At 34.5% G+C, this 18,128-nt stretch overlaps 1 protein-coding gene across 1 annotated transcript in view; it reads right to left on the bottom strand.

Annotated features, from left to right (window-relative positions):
- Positions 1 to 7,014: 7,014 nt before the first annotated feature.
- LOC110448918 (putative nuclease HARBI1) overlaps positions 7,015 to 18,128 on the bottom strand; it is a 52,443-nt gene continuing 41,329 nt past the window's right edge. Inside the window, exons 3-5 of the mRNA XM_021495429.1 lie at positions 8,798 to 8,910; positions 8,278 to 8,341; positions 7,015 to 7,247 (exon numbers count right to left, since the gene is read on the bottom strand). Coding sequence (XP_021351104.1) covers positions 7,015 to 7,247; positions 8,278 to 8,341; positions 8,798 to 8,910 — 410 coding nt within the window. The remainder of the gene's footprint in view (positions 7,248 to 8,277; positions 8,342 to 8,797; positions 8,911 to 18,128) is intronic.

Below are 18,128 nucleotides of genomic sequence, written 5' to 3'. Positions count from 1 at the left end.
ATGGCTGAAGCTTTGACAGTGGCTGCACGTATATACAGATATACTCCAAACACCGTCTATTCATAATGAAAAATAAATGTGTCCAATGGGCAAAGAGATATCAAACATTTTGAACTGGACTAATAATATCGTATCTGATGAACATGCTAACGGCCGGCAGTAATGTGTCATTTCAGTAAAATAACATCAATATTTATGACGTGCTCAGTCGTAGGTCATTGCTCTATGGGACGGAAATTGTCACAGAATCACTGCGAAGAAGGAGACGACGGTAAGTAAAATTACATCTGAAAATAAGGATTACAATCAATACGAAATTCCGTTTCATAAATATGAAGTATTTAATCCAAATTACTAAAATATATTTCCATATTCTTAATTGGAAATAACAAAGACGTGTAAGTTAATACGCATTTAGTGAAGTAAATATATTTGGTTTCCGAGGCCAATCTGTCACTTCAGGAAACAATCTCATATACTTTATAACGTAAAACCGAATAAAACTATTAACAAAACACGTGATATACTTACGGCTGTTACCAATTCTATCAATTATGAAGCCTGAAGGCAGAATAAAGACGGCTGACCTAATAATGGAAGATATCTTCAATAGTTACATAAAGGATTGTTTTTATGATACTCATAATATTTTAGTCCTTATGATATTCATAATATTTTGTGAATTATTGTGGTTTGTTAAACTATCATTACTTACGTGAATTTATATATTTATTATTAAAAACTGTTTTGTTGCTTCGCTTAAGTTTTGATAGCATACTTAAATGTAGTAAACAAAACGTTATACTACTGTGTTAAGTTCCTACCTCACAACTCTTTATATACGATCATTTTAATGCATTCCTAACGCTAAAAATAACTCCTGTTATCCATTACGGTAACGCTTTGATACTTTTAAGTGAGGTAAACACAGTAAAAGCATTACAAACACTTACGTCCATCTCATTACTGAAAATAGTGCATTGTAACGGACCTCTCCAAGACCCAGACACACTTTACAGTTGGTCTGGTTACTCGTGTTGTTCGATCCTGAAGGAGGACGCTGTGAAGACAAAAATTAAATATATAGAGGGTTATAATCCGGAAAGATTTACTCAATTTGTGTCACATTATTAACTGTAACAAACAATAATCATATGATTAAGCACTGAATGTTTCATTTATATGTATTAATCATTGGTTGGTGTGGCGTTGTTTACTAGATATATTGTTATAGTTCATTAGTTAAAATGGTGTTGTATATAAGATATATGGTAGCCACTCACTGGTTGGTGTGCTGTTGTGTACAGAATACATAGTCATTTCTGGTTGGTGTGGTTACATGTACATGTATGTATACTAGCGATATGCATTACTGGTTGGTCTGGTGATGTATACTAGATAAATGGTAATTACTGATTGGTGTGGTGTTGTACACTAGAGATATGGGCATTACAGGTTGGTGTGCTGTTGTGTACTAGATACATGGTCATTACTGGTTGAAGTGCTGTTGTGTACTAGATATATGGTCATTACTGGTTGGTGTGGTGATGTATACTAGAGATATGTTCATTACAAGTTGGTACGATGATGTATACTAGCGATATGGTCATTACAATTTGGTGCGGTGATGTATACTAGAGATATTGCCATTACAGGTTGGTGTGGTGATGTATACTAGAGATATTGTCAGTACATGTTGGTGTGGTGTTGTGTACTAGATATATGGCCCCGTTCTCACAAAGGTTCCTTAACTTTGAGGATTCCTCAAGTTTGAGGAATGAGTTGAGGAAGAAGTATTCATTAGCTAAGATTTTCCTTAAGTTGGCTCTCACGATCGAACTTGAGGAAATCCTCAGCTGAGGAAAAGATGTCCGTTGGTATAAGCGGCCAGCTGTGAACTCTTTTTTGATTGGAAATCAATAAACAAGAATATTGTAAACAAACACATACTTTTTCCCCTTTTTTGTCAAAGTCGTCTTCTTTGATAAATTCATAAATATGGAAGCGGCCAAGAAACCCCGGTGTCCGAATTGGACAGAGAAAGACAGAGTGCTGCTTATCTCTGAAATGCAGCCACATGAATCGGTTCTATTTAGGAAATACAAGGGTCCCCTTCGGGAGGCACAGGTGAAAGCCGATGCGTGGAAGGAGATTGTCTCCAAGTTTAATGCCAAAGTACTTCCCATTTTTGTATTGTCTTCCATGTTTATTTTATTACATGGTTAGTCTAGAGTCCCGTTCGACTTTTTCACTATCGCACCTTCGCTAGTAAGCCAATCAACTGACTTTAGGTCATGTTGTCTATCGTTGTTTTCTTTCCCCCCCCCCTGTGAATAAGATTAAAACAAAACCAACATCGAGTCGTGTAAGATGAGACCGTGCGCAAAGGTATTTGATGCCAATTTCTTTTTTTAATCTCTCGACTGGCAAATTGACCAATCATTTCGTTCCAGTCTGGAGATTGGGTATTTCACGGGCGCACGTACAAATCTATAATTGTACTGACGGGCACATTTTGAAGCTGAATTGAAAAAAATAAAAACATTTATTATCAAAATTAATGTTTTGTGGATTTCTTTTGGCTTATATAACAAAAAACATTTTCCTGTTTCATGATTTTATGATAAAATTATGGACTTAAAAAGTTGACGATCGTCCCGGCCGGTCTAGTTCGGACTTCGGCCGGTTATACAAAATATAAAGGGTTCTAAGATGGTCAAGTTTGTTATCGAAACTTTCATTAAATACAACTCACTTTGTAACAGATTAAACCCTACCCTACTGTATTCAGTAAAAGTACAAACTTTCATGGATATAAATTGTTTCATTCATTGCACAGAAAATCACAAACAAACATGTGATTTTAATCAGATTGCAAAATTGAAGAAGGAGAATTCAATATCCCATTGAGTCTAGGTTTAATCATATAAACATGATGAAAATATTGAACCAATATAAAAAAAATGATACGAGTAAGAGAAAACAATAGATGCTTATAGAATTTGTGCGTGCACTGAATATTGGGCTGACTATTCTTGATGAAAAAATGAACAACTATAGAATAAATTGAAAGAAAGGAATGAAAGGTCAATACAACAAGAGACAGAATCAACAGAATATGATCATAAAGAATCAGTAACATCGGTATATCAAATTTAAGGTAGGTCGTAAATCATTAATTAAAATATATATTGCATTTATTGGACCAATTTTGGAGTATGCCGACATTGTATGGGATAATTGCACCTTACAATCTATTGAATTACTTGAATCTGTACAACTAGAAGTAGCTAGGATTATAACTGGTCCTCGTTCAGGAACATCACACAATAAACTCTATAATGAACTTGGTTGGGAAACACTGTCTGCAAGAAGGTATAAACATAAACAAACAATGATGTATGAGATAATGCATGGACTCTCATCTCAATACTTGCAAAATGTCACAAATCCTTTTATTAACAATCATAATAGCAATCCCTACTCTCTTTGACAAACCAGACTCTTTAACCCACCTATGTGTAGTACTTATAACTATTTTGACAGTTTTTCCCCTTTATGTGCGCGATGTCAACACTATGGATACTGATATGTTGAATTCTCCATCTCTTGCTCTGTTTAAAAAATTACAAAATAAAGATAAAGTTAAGGACAGAGAAGTAACTTCAGTTTTTAAAAAACGACGGTGAAAGAATGGTAAATATTATTCTTTGCCAATTAAGAAATTCCTGTAGTAATTTAAATTCTGATTTATATCGTGACCATTTAATAGACAGTCCATCTTGTGCTTGCTCTTTTGAATATGAAACAGCCTCTCATTATTTCTTCAATTGTCCACTGTATATCGAACAACGAAATACTTTGTTTACTTCTTTGAATAATATTAGTAATCGTAACCATATGGATTTAAATATATTTTTTCAAGGTTGTCCTACATGTGATCTGAATATAAACAGACAGATGCTAAGTCATATTCAGATTTTTATTGGAAAAACTAGGCGTTTTAATTTGTATATGTCTTAGAAAGCCATGATGTATTATCTAGTTAGAATTGTTAATGGAATAACAAAGTATAAACGTTTTGATGCATCATGATAAATGAGATTACAGTTGAGTAGGTTTGTTATATCTTGTTCATAATATTATATTGCCTTTCTGTCACATTATTTAAATTTGTACTTTTTACTCATAAACTGTATTAGTAGCAATGACCTGTGCACATCAATGCACATGGACTTTTGGTCAAAGTCTACTCTTACTGTAGATATGATATACTGACTGTGACTATTTTATAAGAAAATAATTGTATGTGTGTTGGATGTATGATTGTGAGTTGTTTGTGTATTGTTATTTTGATGTCCTATGATGAGTTTATCCCCTTTGTGTTTGTCATGTTGGAGTTATCTCCCCTTAACCTTTAATTAATATTACTCTTTATAATTTTTCATTCAAAGTATCCTTAAATTAATTAATCATTATTGTTGTAACTATATTGTATATATGATCAAATTTTGAGCCACTCATGGAAAGAATTTATATAGGCTTGCCTGTTATTCAATCGATTTGACTATAAAATCTGTCAATAAAATTTGTTGAAATGAAATCAGTAACAACCACTACCATGATTATTGACTGATCACAATATATTACTTTTTATAAAAAGTACTTTTTACAGCAAGAAAGATGATTTAAAGCTCAAATATTTTGATAGAAATCCTCAATAAAAAATAAATAAAAAAAAAGGTAGTATTTACATATAGAAAGTAATATGCATGCAAATAAACAACCTGCACTCTCAATCTTATATTTTGTTACTTCAATTTAACCTTGGATTACATTTGTACTCTCATTTTTCAGACAAGCTGATATTCCAAGGTCATTAGATCAGCTGAAGAAGCAATATGACAACGTAAAGACACGAGGTATATTTAAACCACTTGCAATATGTATGCATTATTGTATAAATGCTTAAAATTAAAACCTTTATATATAAATATGATATAATCTACTGTTTTAACATAGATTTAATGTATTAGATTAAAAAAATGAATTACACATACATGAAAGTATAAGTTAACTTCATTATATAAATTTACACATTGTCTTTTGGATAATGCATGAATCCATGTGTATTAATTAAGATTTGTTTTATTAAAGCAAAATAACAATATGATGAATAAAGAAGCCTAAAACTGGGGGTGGCCCAAGACCAGCATCGCCATCAGCTTCTCAGATATTGTTAATAGAGCAGATGTCAGGAAGGCCAATTTAATGTGGCCTCCCTATGGCCTATGACACAGAAGGTTTGTCAAATATGAATATTTAAAGTTGGAGTAATTAAATTAATACAAAATAATTTTCTTTAACCAAGCCCTGATAGGCCCTTTTGGGCGTTTCGATCCGTAAGTGCAATCAGTGTAAAACATTTTGACCATAAAAAAATATATTTAATCATAAATGGAAGGTATTACAATATTTCATTCAATACTTTTATTAATATCATGCAGGTCCTTTTTGCATTTGGGGTTTGACGCATCTAACTGCAAGGAATCGAACCTGCAACTGGGATTTCAGCACCAGTCTACCAGCACAAAGCAAACGCTCTACCTACTGAGCCAACATGCTGCTATTAAACTAAGAAGTAAATTAGTGATTAAATCGTATCAATCAGAATAAGATTAAACATATTTATCTTTAATCGATTAATTGTTGTTAATATATGACATCAATTTTCTTTTTTGCAGGTTTAAATCAGTTGTTAACTGAGGGAAATGTCAACATTTATGACATTCCTATACATCTACAATATGCACCTGTACCTACACCTGAACCTGTACCTGTACCAGCACAGACATCCAATGAGGTGGAAGAATCACCGCCAGTACCACATAAAATTACTAAAAAGAGGGGGAAGAAACCTGATCTCGAGGAAGATGTGCTGATTACTGAAAAACGTAGGGATTTAGCAGAAATAAGAAAAATTGATCTAGAATGTGGCATGATTCAGCTCCAAAAGGAGCATGAAGTTGATCTTTTTGAGCTGAGGAAAAATATGTTATTAGCAAAAACCAAATATTCTCAAAATAAGTTATAAATTTCACTTTATTATTTAAAGTTTTGTCTAATTTGCAAATGTTAACTAGGATTCCATGTCCAGGATACCATCTAGTGAATAAGTTTTTGGGGTGTTACATGTTTATTGGTAAGTTTTTGTTTCTAAAACTTTATTGAATAATCTAATAATATAAAACTACATACCGAGACAAACTTTTGAATCCTATACATTTGTATGCTAATAACAGTTAAACCAAAAGAAAATACACAAAACTTGTTACTGTAAACATTGTTCAACATTAGTGAATCCTAAATATTTGGTGAATCTTATATAATTATCTACATTTTCACTGTTTTCCCCAAAACATTGTTAAAAAAAATCTGAAGCTAATATGCACATCTACATCATATAATGTAATATCCTACCAAGTTTCATTAAAATTCCTTCATCAGTCTAAAAGGAGTTCTTGTGAACCTCTCCCTCAAATAGTTTGAACTTTAACATTTTGGTATTTATATGTTGAAATATTTGATAAAACAAAAAGAAATAGGATCAAGACTTAATCAGCCACAGAAGATATTGAATTGGATTGCATTTAGAATTATAGTTTGTTTGCTATTAACAGATGCAATGTTCACATATTCAATATAAAAAGTAAAATTAATTCAAATATTGTATCTTTTAGTAATAAAATAATTAAGGAAACTATCTGGTTTTAATTAACTCCCTTATTGCATCCCCTGTATATAATGTTTAAGGAAAATATCTTATTCTAATTAACTCCCTTATTGCATCCCTTGTATATAAAACTTAAGGAAAATATCTGGTTCTAATTAACTCCCTAATTGCCTCCCCTGTATTTATGCCCTGTCCCCTTAACTGTTCACCTTCCTCAACTCCAATATTATCTATGTCTGCATTGATTATATCCCCCCTCTCTATCCCAATGTTGTGTTAAACTACGCACGAAAGACAATTGTAGCAGCCTTCTGTGGCTGTACCCTTAAACCAGTATGCAAACAGGAAAATCGACGCTTTAAAATGCCAAAGGTCTGTTCTATTGTTACACGTGTTCGGCATAAAGCATTGTTGAATTTCTGCTTGCTCCTTGTGTCAGGTGTGTTGTATGGAGTCATCAGGTAATTTGAACAGAGATATGCTGAATCTCCTAGCAGAAACCCATTAAAAGTTCCTGTAATATATATAAGCAGAGGTTTTCCACAAAATAAGAACTGAATTAGAATAGCTTTGTGATATGGAATTCATGTGATTTAACATAAATATATATTCATATTACAACTTAAAATGCATTTGATGAATTAATCTATGGACTGTCAATGAGAAACAATGTACATTGTGACAATTAATAACAGTAACATAATCTTTTTTTGACATGTAGCATAAAGTTGTCACTTTCTCCACCTTTTGTCAAGAGAAAAGGTCTGAAATTGTATGATATATTTTCATGACATTGTGTACAAATGATAAGCACTATGTGATGGTGTGTAATGCACAAGAACCACAACTCTTGGTTAACTATACCCATAGTTATCCCCCCTTTAACAGAAAACTTACTAAGTCTGTCACACATGCTTGTCTGTAGCATTACTCTTAAAATATTTAAAACATGTTCATGACATTTAGTACAAATGATAAGCACTATGTTGTACATTTTCATGTACCTTAGCATTACTTATAAAATCTTGAAGTATTGATCAAACATAATTATTATTCCCTCTAGCTGTGCATGTCCACTGGGAACATGATTTGCCTCAGGTGTACAAATCCTTATTTGAAAATTTTAACCAAACTTGGTAGGAGGCATTATTGGTGAGAGGGGATGCAGAATCAGGGATTTTCCTATTCTTATTCAACTAGGTCCAGGGTCAGACAGATAGGGACTTTTGCTTTAAAAGCCCCAAATTGGGAAAAATATGATTTGGAAAAGAATTTAAAATAATGTGTTACACTCCACTTGTTTCAATTTACAACTGCAATTTTCTTTTTCTTTCCCCTTGTTTTTTTCTTTTTGATATCACCATGGACGTAATTGGGAGTTTTTTTGGTTGGCATTTGAATTTTATATTATTTTTGCATTAACAGGACCCAAAAACAGTCTAGGAAAATCCCTGAGATGTGTTAAACATAACAGAGGGATTTGATATGTAATGGTTTGTGTTTATAGTGTTTGTCTTCAAATTATTTTATTGTTGAAACCTTACCATTCTCAAAATTAGTACGCAAGTGGCTATCCCGAAACATTCTTGCGTCATGCACGCTTCCAGGCTATTTTGCCACACAAAGTGGGCATCACCTGTCATCTACAAAAGAGTTGAACTAATATTATATGATTCTGTGTACTTCAGATTTAATTTGCAGAGCTTTTTGTCTCAACTTGTGATTTGCTGTCTTAAGCTAGAAAGACAATTGTTGAAATTGTGCTAAAAGTTAAATTATGGTCTGTTATGAACTCAATAATTATGATGTTTATACACCAAGACTTTCTGTCTAAGAAAATATTTTCTTAAATTATAATACTGATCATTTTCAAAAACAGCTTTAAGTCACAAAGAAACTCTCAGCCTGATTTTTGTTGGATCCTTTCAAAATAAATTATAATTATTTCAAATTGAAAATACTGTACCAATTCATAATTGACATATCTAAAACATAATAGTCTTGTGTGCTCAGGTATAGTGTACATATGATCAGATTTGTTTATTTTTGTCATAACCAATTTACCTGTATGTTTAAAGAGTGGAACCCTTTTCTATTCACAAAATCTTCTTCATTCTCACATGGTCCCTGGATTGGTATAAACGTACCATCAATGCACCCACCAACTTGAGGAAAACCTGCAAAGTAATAGTTTTACACATATCATAGCTATAGGTAATTGTGTATTTTGCTATTTTATTTTGTACACTTGCATGTATAGTTTAGACATTACCCTTGTGTCTGACATAGTTTCTCCTGTTAACTTTTTAAGCTTTCCACTTAAATTTGAACAATCACAAAACCAATGTCTACCAAACTTGGTAGTAGGAATCCTTACAAGGGCATACAACTAATTGTTCATATGGTTGAGTTTGACCTCAGTGCGCTCTGCTATTGGACTGAAAGAGGAAATTTAAACAAAATTTTAAAAATCTTCTAATTATAAACAAACAAATACCAAGTCTAAATTATATGCCTTTTCCCACCAGATGAACATTAAGGTCCAATGATTCTCTTGTTACTCTGAGTAAACGGTATTCATACATTTACTTAATACTACAATATAGTAACTTTTTCAGAGAACAGTTGATTTTAAATTTTGTAGTAGTTTCTCCTCTCATGTCGACATTAAGTTAATTCATTTTAAGTAATGTGTGTTGATTTTACTTAAAAGATTAGAGTTTATGTCAAAGTTATTCAAACATTTGCTTGTATTTATACAAATGGTAATACTGGTAGAGTAACACTGTTCAAAAAGTTAAAAATAATAAACATTATAATGGTAGGAAAGGAATGGCTGTAAAGGAAGGAGAAGGCTGTTTATTTTGGTACAAATGTACATATAAGTGTAATTGTGAAAACTCAGTAGTTGTAGAAAAATTGTTTAGTGTGTGTACATGTATATATTTATAAATACAATTTTCCACTTTAATGCATTTATTGAAAAATGATATAGCAGAACTTGATGCGACAAACATCAATAAAAAGAAATCATAACTCTTGCTCAATAAGTATTTAGTTTTAGTTTATTCAAACTTATTCATACTTGTAAGGTACCCATGGTGCAATTTATTGATATATAAAGCCAGTTGTTGTAATTGTGCGCAACACAAAAATTACGTCTTTTCCATTTAAAAAGAAACTTCAAACCCTGTTTCCAAGGCCAAACTAATATGTATACCCCTAAATAATTAAAAGTGTTGTATAACATGTGTATATGACACAATTTAAATCCATAATGAACCATTAATAGCCCAGATTGTCCATTTGATTAGGTACTAAATGTTTTGGTTATTTGTTGTACGAATTCAAAAAGAGTTATCTTTCTTTAGCAAATCTTCAATTGGTAATAAGACACTTATCAGCCAAATCGTAAAAGGCCCTCTTGCCAACGGACGCCGCCTGACCCACAGGGAATCGTATAAATCTTCTGGCCCGTTGACACAATGCCTCTGACACCCAGTGGCGAAAACCCTTACGGCAGCCAGCACCTGCAAAAAGGGGGATACAGCCAAGCTCCGACTGGTTGCTAGTTGGATGTTTGGAGTCACTAGGCCGACAATAAAATTGATGGTTTCAAGTTGAAACCGGAACCGCTGGTACACGTCCCGGTCGCCGATCGGGTCAAGTATGCGCTTAAAAATACGACGGCGGCGTCTAATTCTTCTTCTTAATCTTATCATTTTGTGGATATTCGCCATCTTGAATGACTTGAGGAAATAGTTGAGGGAACCTTGAGTCTTCCTCAAGTATATTTGAGGAAATCCTTAAAGATAAGGAAGAACATTTCCCCAAATGTTTTGTGAGAACCGTATTTGAGGAAATCCTCAAATTTGAGGGAAATCCTAGACTTAAGGAAATCCTCAAAGTTAAGGAAACTTTGTGAGAACGGGGCCAGGTCATTACAGGTTGGTGTGGTGTTGTGTACTAGATATATGGTCATTACTGGTTGGTGCGGTGATGTATACTAGAGATACAGTTGTGGGATCGCACAACGTTACACGATGTGCGGTGTGCGCACGATGTGTGCACGGTGTGTGAACGGTGTGTGCACGATTGGCGAACGACAAAAAGATGGACGATCATTGCTTGCGCACATCTGTGCGCACGATGGACAGACGTTGTGCGATAACAATCGTGGTTGGTGTAAATTGAGGAATGCCTGAACAATTTATACGGTTTCGTGTTTAAACATATAAACTTGATGTTTACGTATGTTTCTATATTCTAGCAACATCAATAAACTTATCTTTCTGTCTATACATTCTTACATTTAAAAATTGTGTTTTCTGTGTTTTTAAATAAACTTAAACGAGACATGTAAAATTACAACACGATCCCGTATACAGGTAAACATAACCACTTTGTACATGCATCAGGACCGTAGTTTCCTCCCCGCCTGGGGCATTTACGTAACTCGTCGGGTAAGGCCGGGGTGTGAAAATCCAGGTGAAGGGGACCTATAGGCAAACGAATGCATATAACAAACACTATTTATTACGTTCAAACGGTATCGCATATCAGCTCTGTGTGTCAGGCACTGGTCAGGTAAAAATCCGGACACTCATCAAATTGTTATTTACCTGTTCTGTTACCTCGGAGCCAAACCCATTCTTGACAGCCTAACGGTCGCTGTAATACTGTGTAACACGCGTATGCATTTGTGAAATTGTATAATTTTGATTATTGTGATGAGAAATTACAGAGATATACACAGTGTAAATTATCGCATACAAGCCTTCCGTATTTTTGTCATTCCGTAATTTTGATCTACAAATGATACCAAATCGTGCGTAGAGATGCGCACAACGGGGCGAACGATTGCTAAATCGCACAGTTGTGCTCACCATGTGTGGACGATGTGCGGACGGTGTGTGAACGATGTATGCACGGTGTGCGAACGCCATTTGTGGTGCGTTGTGCGGTCCCACAACTGTATGTTCATTACAAGTTGGTACGATGATAAATACAAGAGATATGGTCATTACAAGTTGGTGTGGTGTTGTGTACTAGATATATGGTCATTACTGGTTGGTGTGGTGATGTATACTAGAGATATGTTCATTCCAAGTTGGTACGATGATGTATACTAGAGATATGGTCATTACTGGTTTGAGGGGTGTTGTGTACTAGATACATGGTTATTACTGGTTGGTGTGGTGATGTAAACTAGAGATTTGGTCATTACTGGTCGGTGTGGTGATGTACACTAGAGATATGGTCATTACAGGTTGGTGTTGTAATATATACTAGATATATGGTCATTACAGGTTGGTGTGGTGATGTATACTAGAGATATGGTTATAACAGGTTGGTGTGGTGATGTATACTAGAGATATGGTCATTACTGGTTGGAGTGGTGGTGTATACTAGATAGTCATGAGAGGTGTTCCATGAAATTCTTTGTGGCGTTTTTTGGCAACCCCACTTAGGCTAGCTAAGGTTTTTAGTTATATTTTGATTGTAGTTGCTACCATGTTTGGTATACTTGCAACCACTTTGTATAATCTTAAGTTTTTGATACAAGCCACATGGTGGCTTAATCAGTACAATAAATATAATGTCACCCTTTGGGTGGCCATTTCACTCACATTTCTTCTTTGAGTTATTCTTGTTATGGGTGGAGAGACATAAAAGGCAGCTAAGCAATTAGCTTAATTTATGCTCATAACACCATAACAAGTTTTTTATTTATTTAAACTGCTATTAATTGGTGAGGGTTATTATAAGTTAGCAACATTAATATTACAATATTATGAAACAAGACACCTTAATGGTTTTTGAAAATATTGGAGGTTATTGATTGGCTGCTGATGACGTAAATCGGGATGCTGGCCCCTAATTGGTCAAGGTGACCTGAGGGTCGCGTCCCTTTGTTCATAAGGCATCCATCTTGCGAATCGTTATCATCAGATCTAACTTGATATTTAAAACCCACCCACTTTCGACCCTCTGTTTTTGTGGTCAGTACAATTTTTTGTTACCATCAATAAGGCTAGCTGGCGTTGGTGTGATGTTGTGTACTAGATATAAGGTCATTACTGGTTGGAGTGTTGTTGTGTACTAGAGGTATGGCCATTACAGGTTGGTGTGATGTTGTATACTAGACACATGGTCATTACTGTTTGGTGTGATATTGTATTCTAGAGACATGGTCATTACTGGTTGGAGTGTTGTTGTGTAGTACATACATGATATGTACTGGTTGGTGTGGTGTTGTGTACTACATATATAATCATTACTGGTTGAAGTGTATTATGAACTAAAGATATGGCCATTACATGTTGGTGTGATGTTGTATACTAGTTAAATGGTCATTACTGGTTGGCGTGGTGTTGTGTACAACATACATGGTAATTACTGGTAGGTGTGATGTTGTATACTAGAGACATGGTCATTACTGGTTGGTTTGGTGTTGTGTACTAGAGACATGGTCATTACTGTTTGGTATGGTGTTTTATACTAGAGATATGGTCATTACTGGTTGGTGTGGTGATGTGTACTACATAAATGGTCTTTACTGGTTGGTATGGTGTTGTATACTAGAGATATGGTTATAACTGGTTGGTGTGGTGATGTATACCAGAGATATGGTCATTACTGGTTGGTGTGGTGTTGTGCACTAGAGATATGGTTATAACTGGTTGGTGTGGTGTTGTGTACTACATGCATGGTCATAACTGGTTGGTGTGGTGATGTATACCAGAGATATGGTTATTACTGGTTGGTGTGCTGTTGTGTACTAGAGATATGGTTATAACTGGTTGGTGTGGTGTTGTGTACTACATACATGGTCATAACTGGTTGGTATGGTGATGTATACTAGAGATATGGTTATAACTGGTTGGAGTGGTGATGTGTACAAGAGATATGGTCATGACTGGTTGGTGCGGTGTTGTGTACAAGATATATGGTCATAACTGGTTGCTGCGGTGATGTATACTAGAAATATGTTCATTACAGGTCGGTGTGGTGATGTGTACTAGAGATATGGTCAGTACTGGTTGTAGTGGTGTTGTGTACTAGATATATTGTCATTACTGGTTGGTGTGGTGATGTATACTAGAGATATGGTTATAACTGGTTGGTGTGGTGTTGTGTACTACATACATGGTCATAGCTGGTTTGTGTGGTGATGTTAACCATATATATCGTCATTGCTTATATGTTAATCACCGGTTGCTGTTGTGTTGTTTGCTAGAAAATATTTAGTTTTACTTTAGAAAGTGGTGAGTTATTGAACTCTGTTCGTAATGGTTGTAACTTATGGAGAAGTTTGTTGTTATGTACGTGACAAATGTTCATCACCCACTGGATAACGTTTGTTTTGTTATCATAATTGGTTTTAATGCAATGTTGGTGTACACGATAAATGATAGAATTTTTGTTTGTATGTAAGAGAAATACAATTGGCTATCACTCACCGATTGGTACAGTATTTGTTAAGTCATAGAAATAGTGTCATCGTATACCGTATTGTAATTTGTTATTTGTAGAACCTATGGTCGTAACTAACTGTGTGGTATGTTGTACACTAAAACAATATTTCTTGCGCTGAGTGGTGTGTTGTATAAAAGAATTAGGGTTGTCTGCCATCGAGTGGTGTGTTGTTTACTAGAAGAAGAGTTGTCTAACACTGAGTTGTGTGTTGTGTACTAGAAATATGTTAGTGTGATACTGAGCGGTGTGTTGATGGAAAGTACATACCAACTCGCTGTAAACGTATAATACTTACAGGGCTGTCCATCAGTTCATTCTGTACACCAGTCGGAATAACAATAGAGTAATAACATCCGAAAATAAGGAAAGCGTTGCAAAATATCACACCATATCTCCAGGAGTTTGCTAAAGAGAACGTTTAAAAGATTCATCAGAGACATTGAAATGTTCTTCTTGCAAAATTGCTGACCTTAAAACTGTTAGAATGCGTTCCCCTTAGGTGATTTTAACCTTCTTATCAATGCCACTTAGGTGTAAAAATTATAACTTGTAAGATACGATAGATAAATAAAGACACATCAAAAACTATATATGTATTTGTACAATTTTGACAGTTTTCGAGTGATATATCAAAATCCGAATCTTGTGACTAAAACCTATCAATATTCTTGACTAAGACAACCTACAGTATTTTAATTTCAGGAAAGTTTTGATTCTAAATCATTTGATTTTAAAAGCACCACTAAACTCGAAGAGAGATTTCATCTGTTTTGCGGCCATGATATATTCCCGAATTGAAATACCATTTCTCTTACCCTGGACAGGTGTATCCGCACTTTTAACGGTGTGAGATTTCCTTGTCTCACCCTAGGGTTGTGACGGGGGGATTCCCCTATTCATACCAATGGCATGACGTCACTTCAACAATACATTGACGTCACGTCAACAATCCATCAACGTCACGTCAACCCTGAATTTAGCATGTGATACACAATGGGAGAACAGGGTAAGAGAAAAAGAATCATTCACCCCCTTGTAGGTGAGATAGTGGAATCTCAACCCTCGGTAAAAGATTCTCGGCAAAGCCTCGTGTTTGGCAACTTAAGAATCTTCCCCCTCGGGTTGACATTCTCTCTTCTATCTCAACCCCAAAGGGGTGAAAGATTCTATTAATCTCAGGCTAAGCTACATGTACTTGTTTTTATTTTCGCTAGTTGATGTTCCGATTGTTTAATATGATTGTTACCCATTTGTTTTCTTACCGGCATTAACATTTTTAAAAAAAAAGCCGTTCAATCCATATATTTTCATTTTTACTATAGAACAATTGTTTAATTTATTTATTTGTTCCCAAATAGTTTATTTATTTACTTCGTTTTGTATATGCGTCCTCCTTTAAATGACATTAGCGGAACAGCCCTATTTAACTAAAATTAGCGCCAATAATTAACCGTAGTCATTTGAGCGTTTGACGCGAAGCGACAAGACTCTCATTGAACATGGTTAATCTATGATGTCATAAGTAAACCACAGTGTTACGTCACGAGAGCTTTTGCTTTCATACTCTAATGAAATGCAATTCTGCTGGTAATGTTCATATAGTCGGTTCCAGCGCAAATGTAAATATACACTTTTAAAGTTTCAAGTCATACAGACGAGGGATCATCATTTAGACATGCCTATAACTAACCCCTGTTTTTTCTGGGCTTCTGACATGCTTACTTTGAGTCATCGAGTACTCTATAGTGTCGCTGACAACAAAAATATTTTTTGGTGAAAATGCCGTATAAAAATATCTCTATTGTTATACTGCCAGAGGAAAAAACACACATTTAATTTAAGTAAAAAAATCCTCGTTGTATACGATTTTTGGTAGCGTACCAATTGTGGTAGCGTGACTTTATAAAGTACTATTATACCAGAACACCCCCGCACGTAGCATCTCGTATTGTTGATAACGGACCAGACATGTTCATCCCAAAGTATATAATAATGATATCTGAACCATGGATACATAGCATAAAGGTTTAGCAATACTAGGGTCATAATTCATATATTGATCATCACATATTGCTATAAATGTAAGAAATAACAAAAATGAATAGATAAAACCTCACCTGTCATCGTCCTGCTAGTTGAAGTCGTGCAATGATATTTGCTGTCCGGTCACAGATGGTTTCTGAACAATATGTTACATGTACGCTCTCAACCATGTCTATCATATACTTTTAATTGGAATAACTATACAAAGTTGTTTATGTTTATCTATAATCGATGGACAAAACTACTGCTGTTAAAAAGATCCCAGTACAGGCTAAGATTCTATATAATTGTCATCTAAGGTAGTAAATGGTTACATTGTTAAAAGTGTTAGTAATACACCTGTAATATATTCTCGGAATAAAATGTTGAAGAAAAAGCGACGCAGTTCTAGTTGTTTAAATGCCCCGGTTGGAGGTCACACAAGAAGCTCACAATTTATTATTTGATATCCTGTTTAGGTTAAACGGTATCTTATTTTATTTTATTTTAATTTTACGATGTAACGGTGTCATTTTTGGAGACAGTCATGTGAATCCCCTTTCTAGAAATTGCAAAACATTGTGAACAATTTAACCCTTCGGTTGAGATTTCTAATACCACAAGTGATTATTTTATTAAACTTTATGTTTTTCTTGAATAAAAACTCAGAAATTCTTGCCACTTAATGTCGTCAAAATCTGTTTCCTTCAAATGTTGTTCATTACGGATGCAATATATGCAAATACAAATTTCATTTCTTTCACAAATATAATGAAACAAGTTATTACAACTGATATTAATTACTCTTTTTGGCCCGGATGTTAGCGTGCAGGGGTCTTAATGTCGGAGGAAACTGGAGTACCCGGAGACAAATCACTTGGCGGTCAGGGGACCCCATACCTTCGTCGAATCCCGGTCGCTTTGGTTAAAGGCGAGTGCGTTATTAACTGCGCCACCCGATTACTCGATGCATTGGTGAATTATATTTATGTATCTTGAATGTAATTGATAATTTAACATAAACTAGCATATTATAATTGTCTCTCTTTTTCAGATGCGTTTGTTGTTGAAGACAATTCCTTTTATATTTGTGTGTTAAGATGAATCCTGATTAAATGCAGTCTATACTTACCACTTGTTTATATAATCAAACATGTTAACCACTTCCGTAATACGTAATACACGAAAGAGAAATAACCTGTGGAAATGTCCAAACGAAGGTATATCTAGTGACCAATTATCCGGGAACTTCATTGCTGACCAAGATATGCGTAAAAAGGTTGTGGTTTTTTTCAAAACAATCTAGATCAAGAAGTTTATGTTCGGAATCTTTACTTCATAAAGATACGATATGTAACATTAATAAATTGACATTTTGTTTATCTAAGGAAACTCTATCCCAAACACACAGTCGGTATTGGACACCGCATTTCGGAAATAAACAATTAATTTATAAATCTTGCTGTGAAGCTTCTCCAAACCGCTTTGAAATAAGTGTTCCTCCAATATACCATATTTTTATTGTTCGTTACAAAACTTATTCTTGGATTTCTTTTACAGCAATTGAAAAAAAAAACTCTTTTCTGTTGGCGTCGCAATGTCATTTTGTAATGTCATTGTCGCTTTTCGCGGAATTTTTCGGATAAAAAAATGAAATGCCAGAAAAAGAGAAAGGGCCGGTTTCCAAAACGGCCCCTTCTCTGATTTGAATTTCCTGTTGGTGGTGCATTGCCCATGCCGTTGTGGTCACAAATCTATAAAGTATAAAGATTTAGGTCACTTGGTTTGTTTTTTATGGCTCCTCAAAGTTGTACCTTTCAGAAGCTGTCTAAGTGTTGATAAAATGTGCATGTTATGTAAAATATTAATGAAAATCTAATCAAATGATGGTCAC

Source organism: Mizuhopecten yessoensis, unplaced genomic scaffold (genome assembly GCF_002113885.1).
Source record: "Mizuhopecten yessoensis strain PY_sf001 unplaced genomic scaffold, ASM211388v2 scaffold4373_2, whole genome shotgun sequence".
In the NCBI taxonomy this organism is placed as follows: domain Eukaryota; kingdom Metazoa; phylum Mollusca; class Bivalvia; order Pectinida; family Pectinidae; genus Mizuhopecten; species Mizuhopecten yessoensis.
The sequence above is the reverse complement of the archived record's forward strand: the minus strand, read 5'-3'. Positions and strand labels throughout refer to the sequence as shown.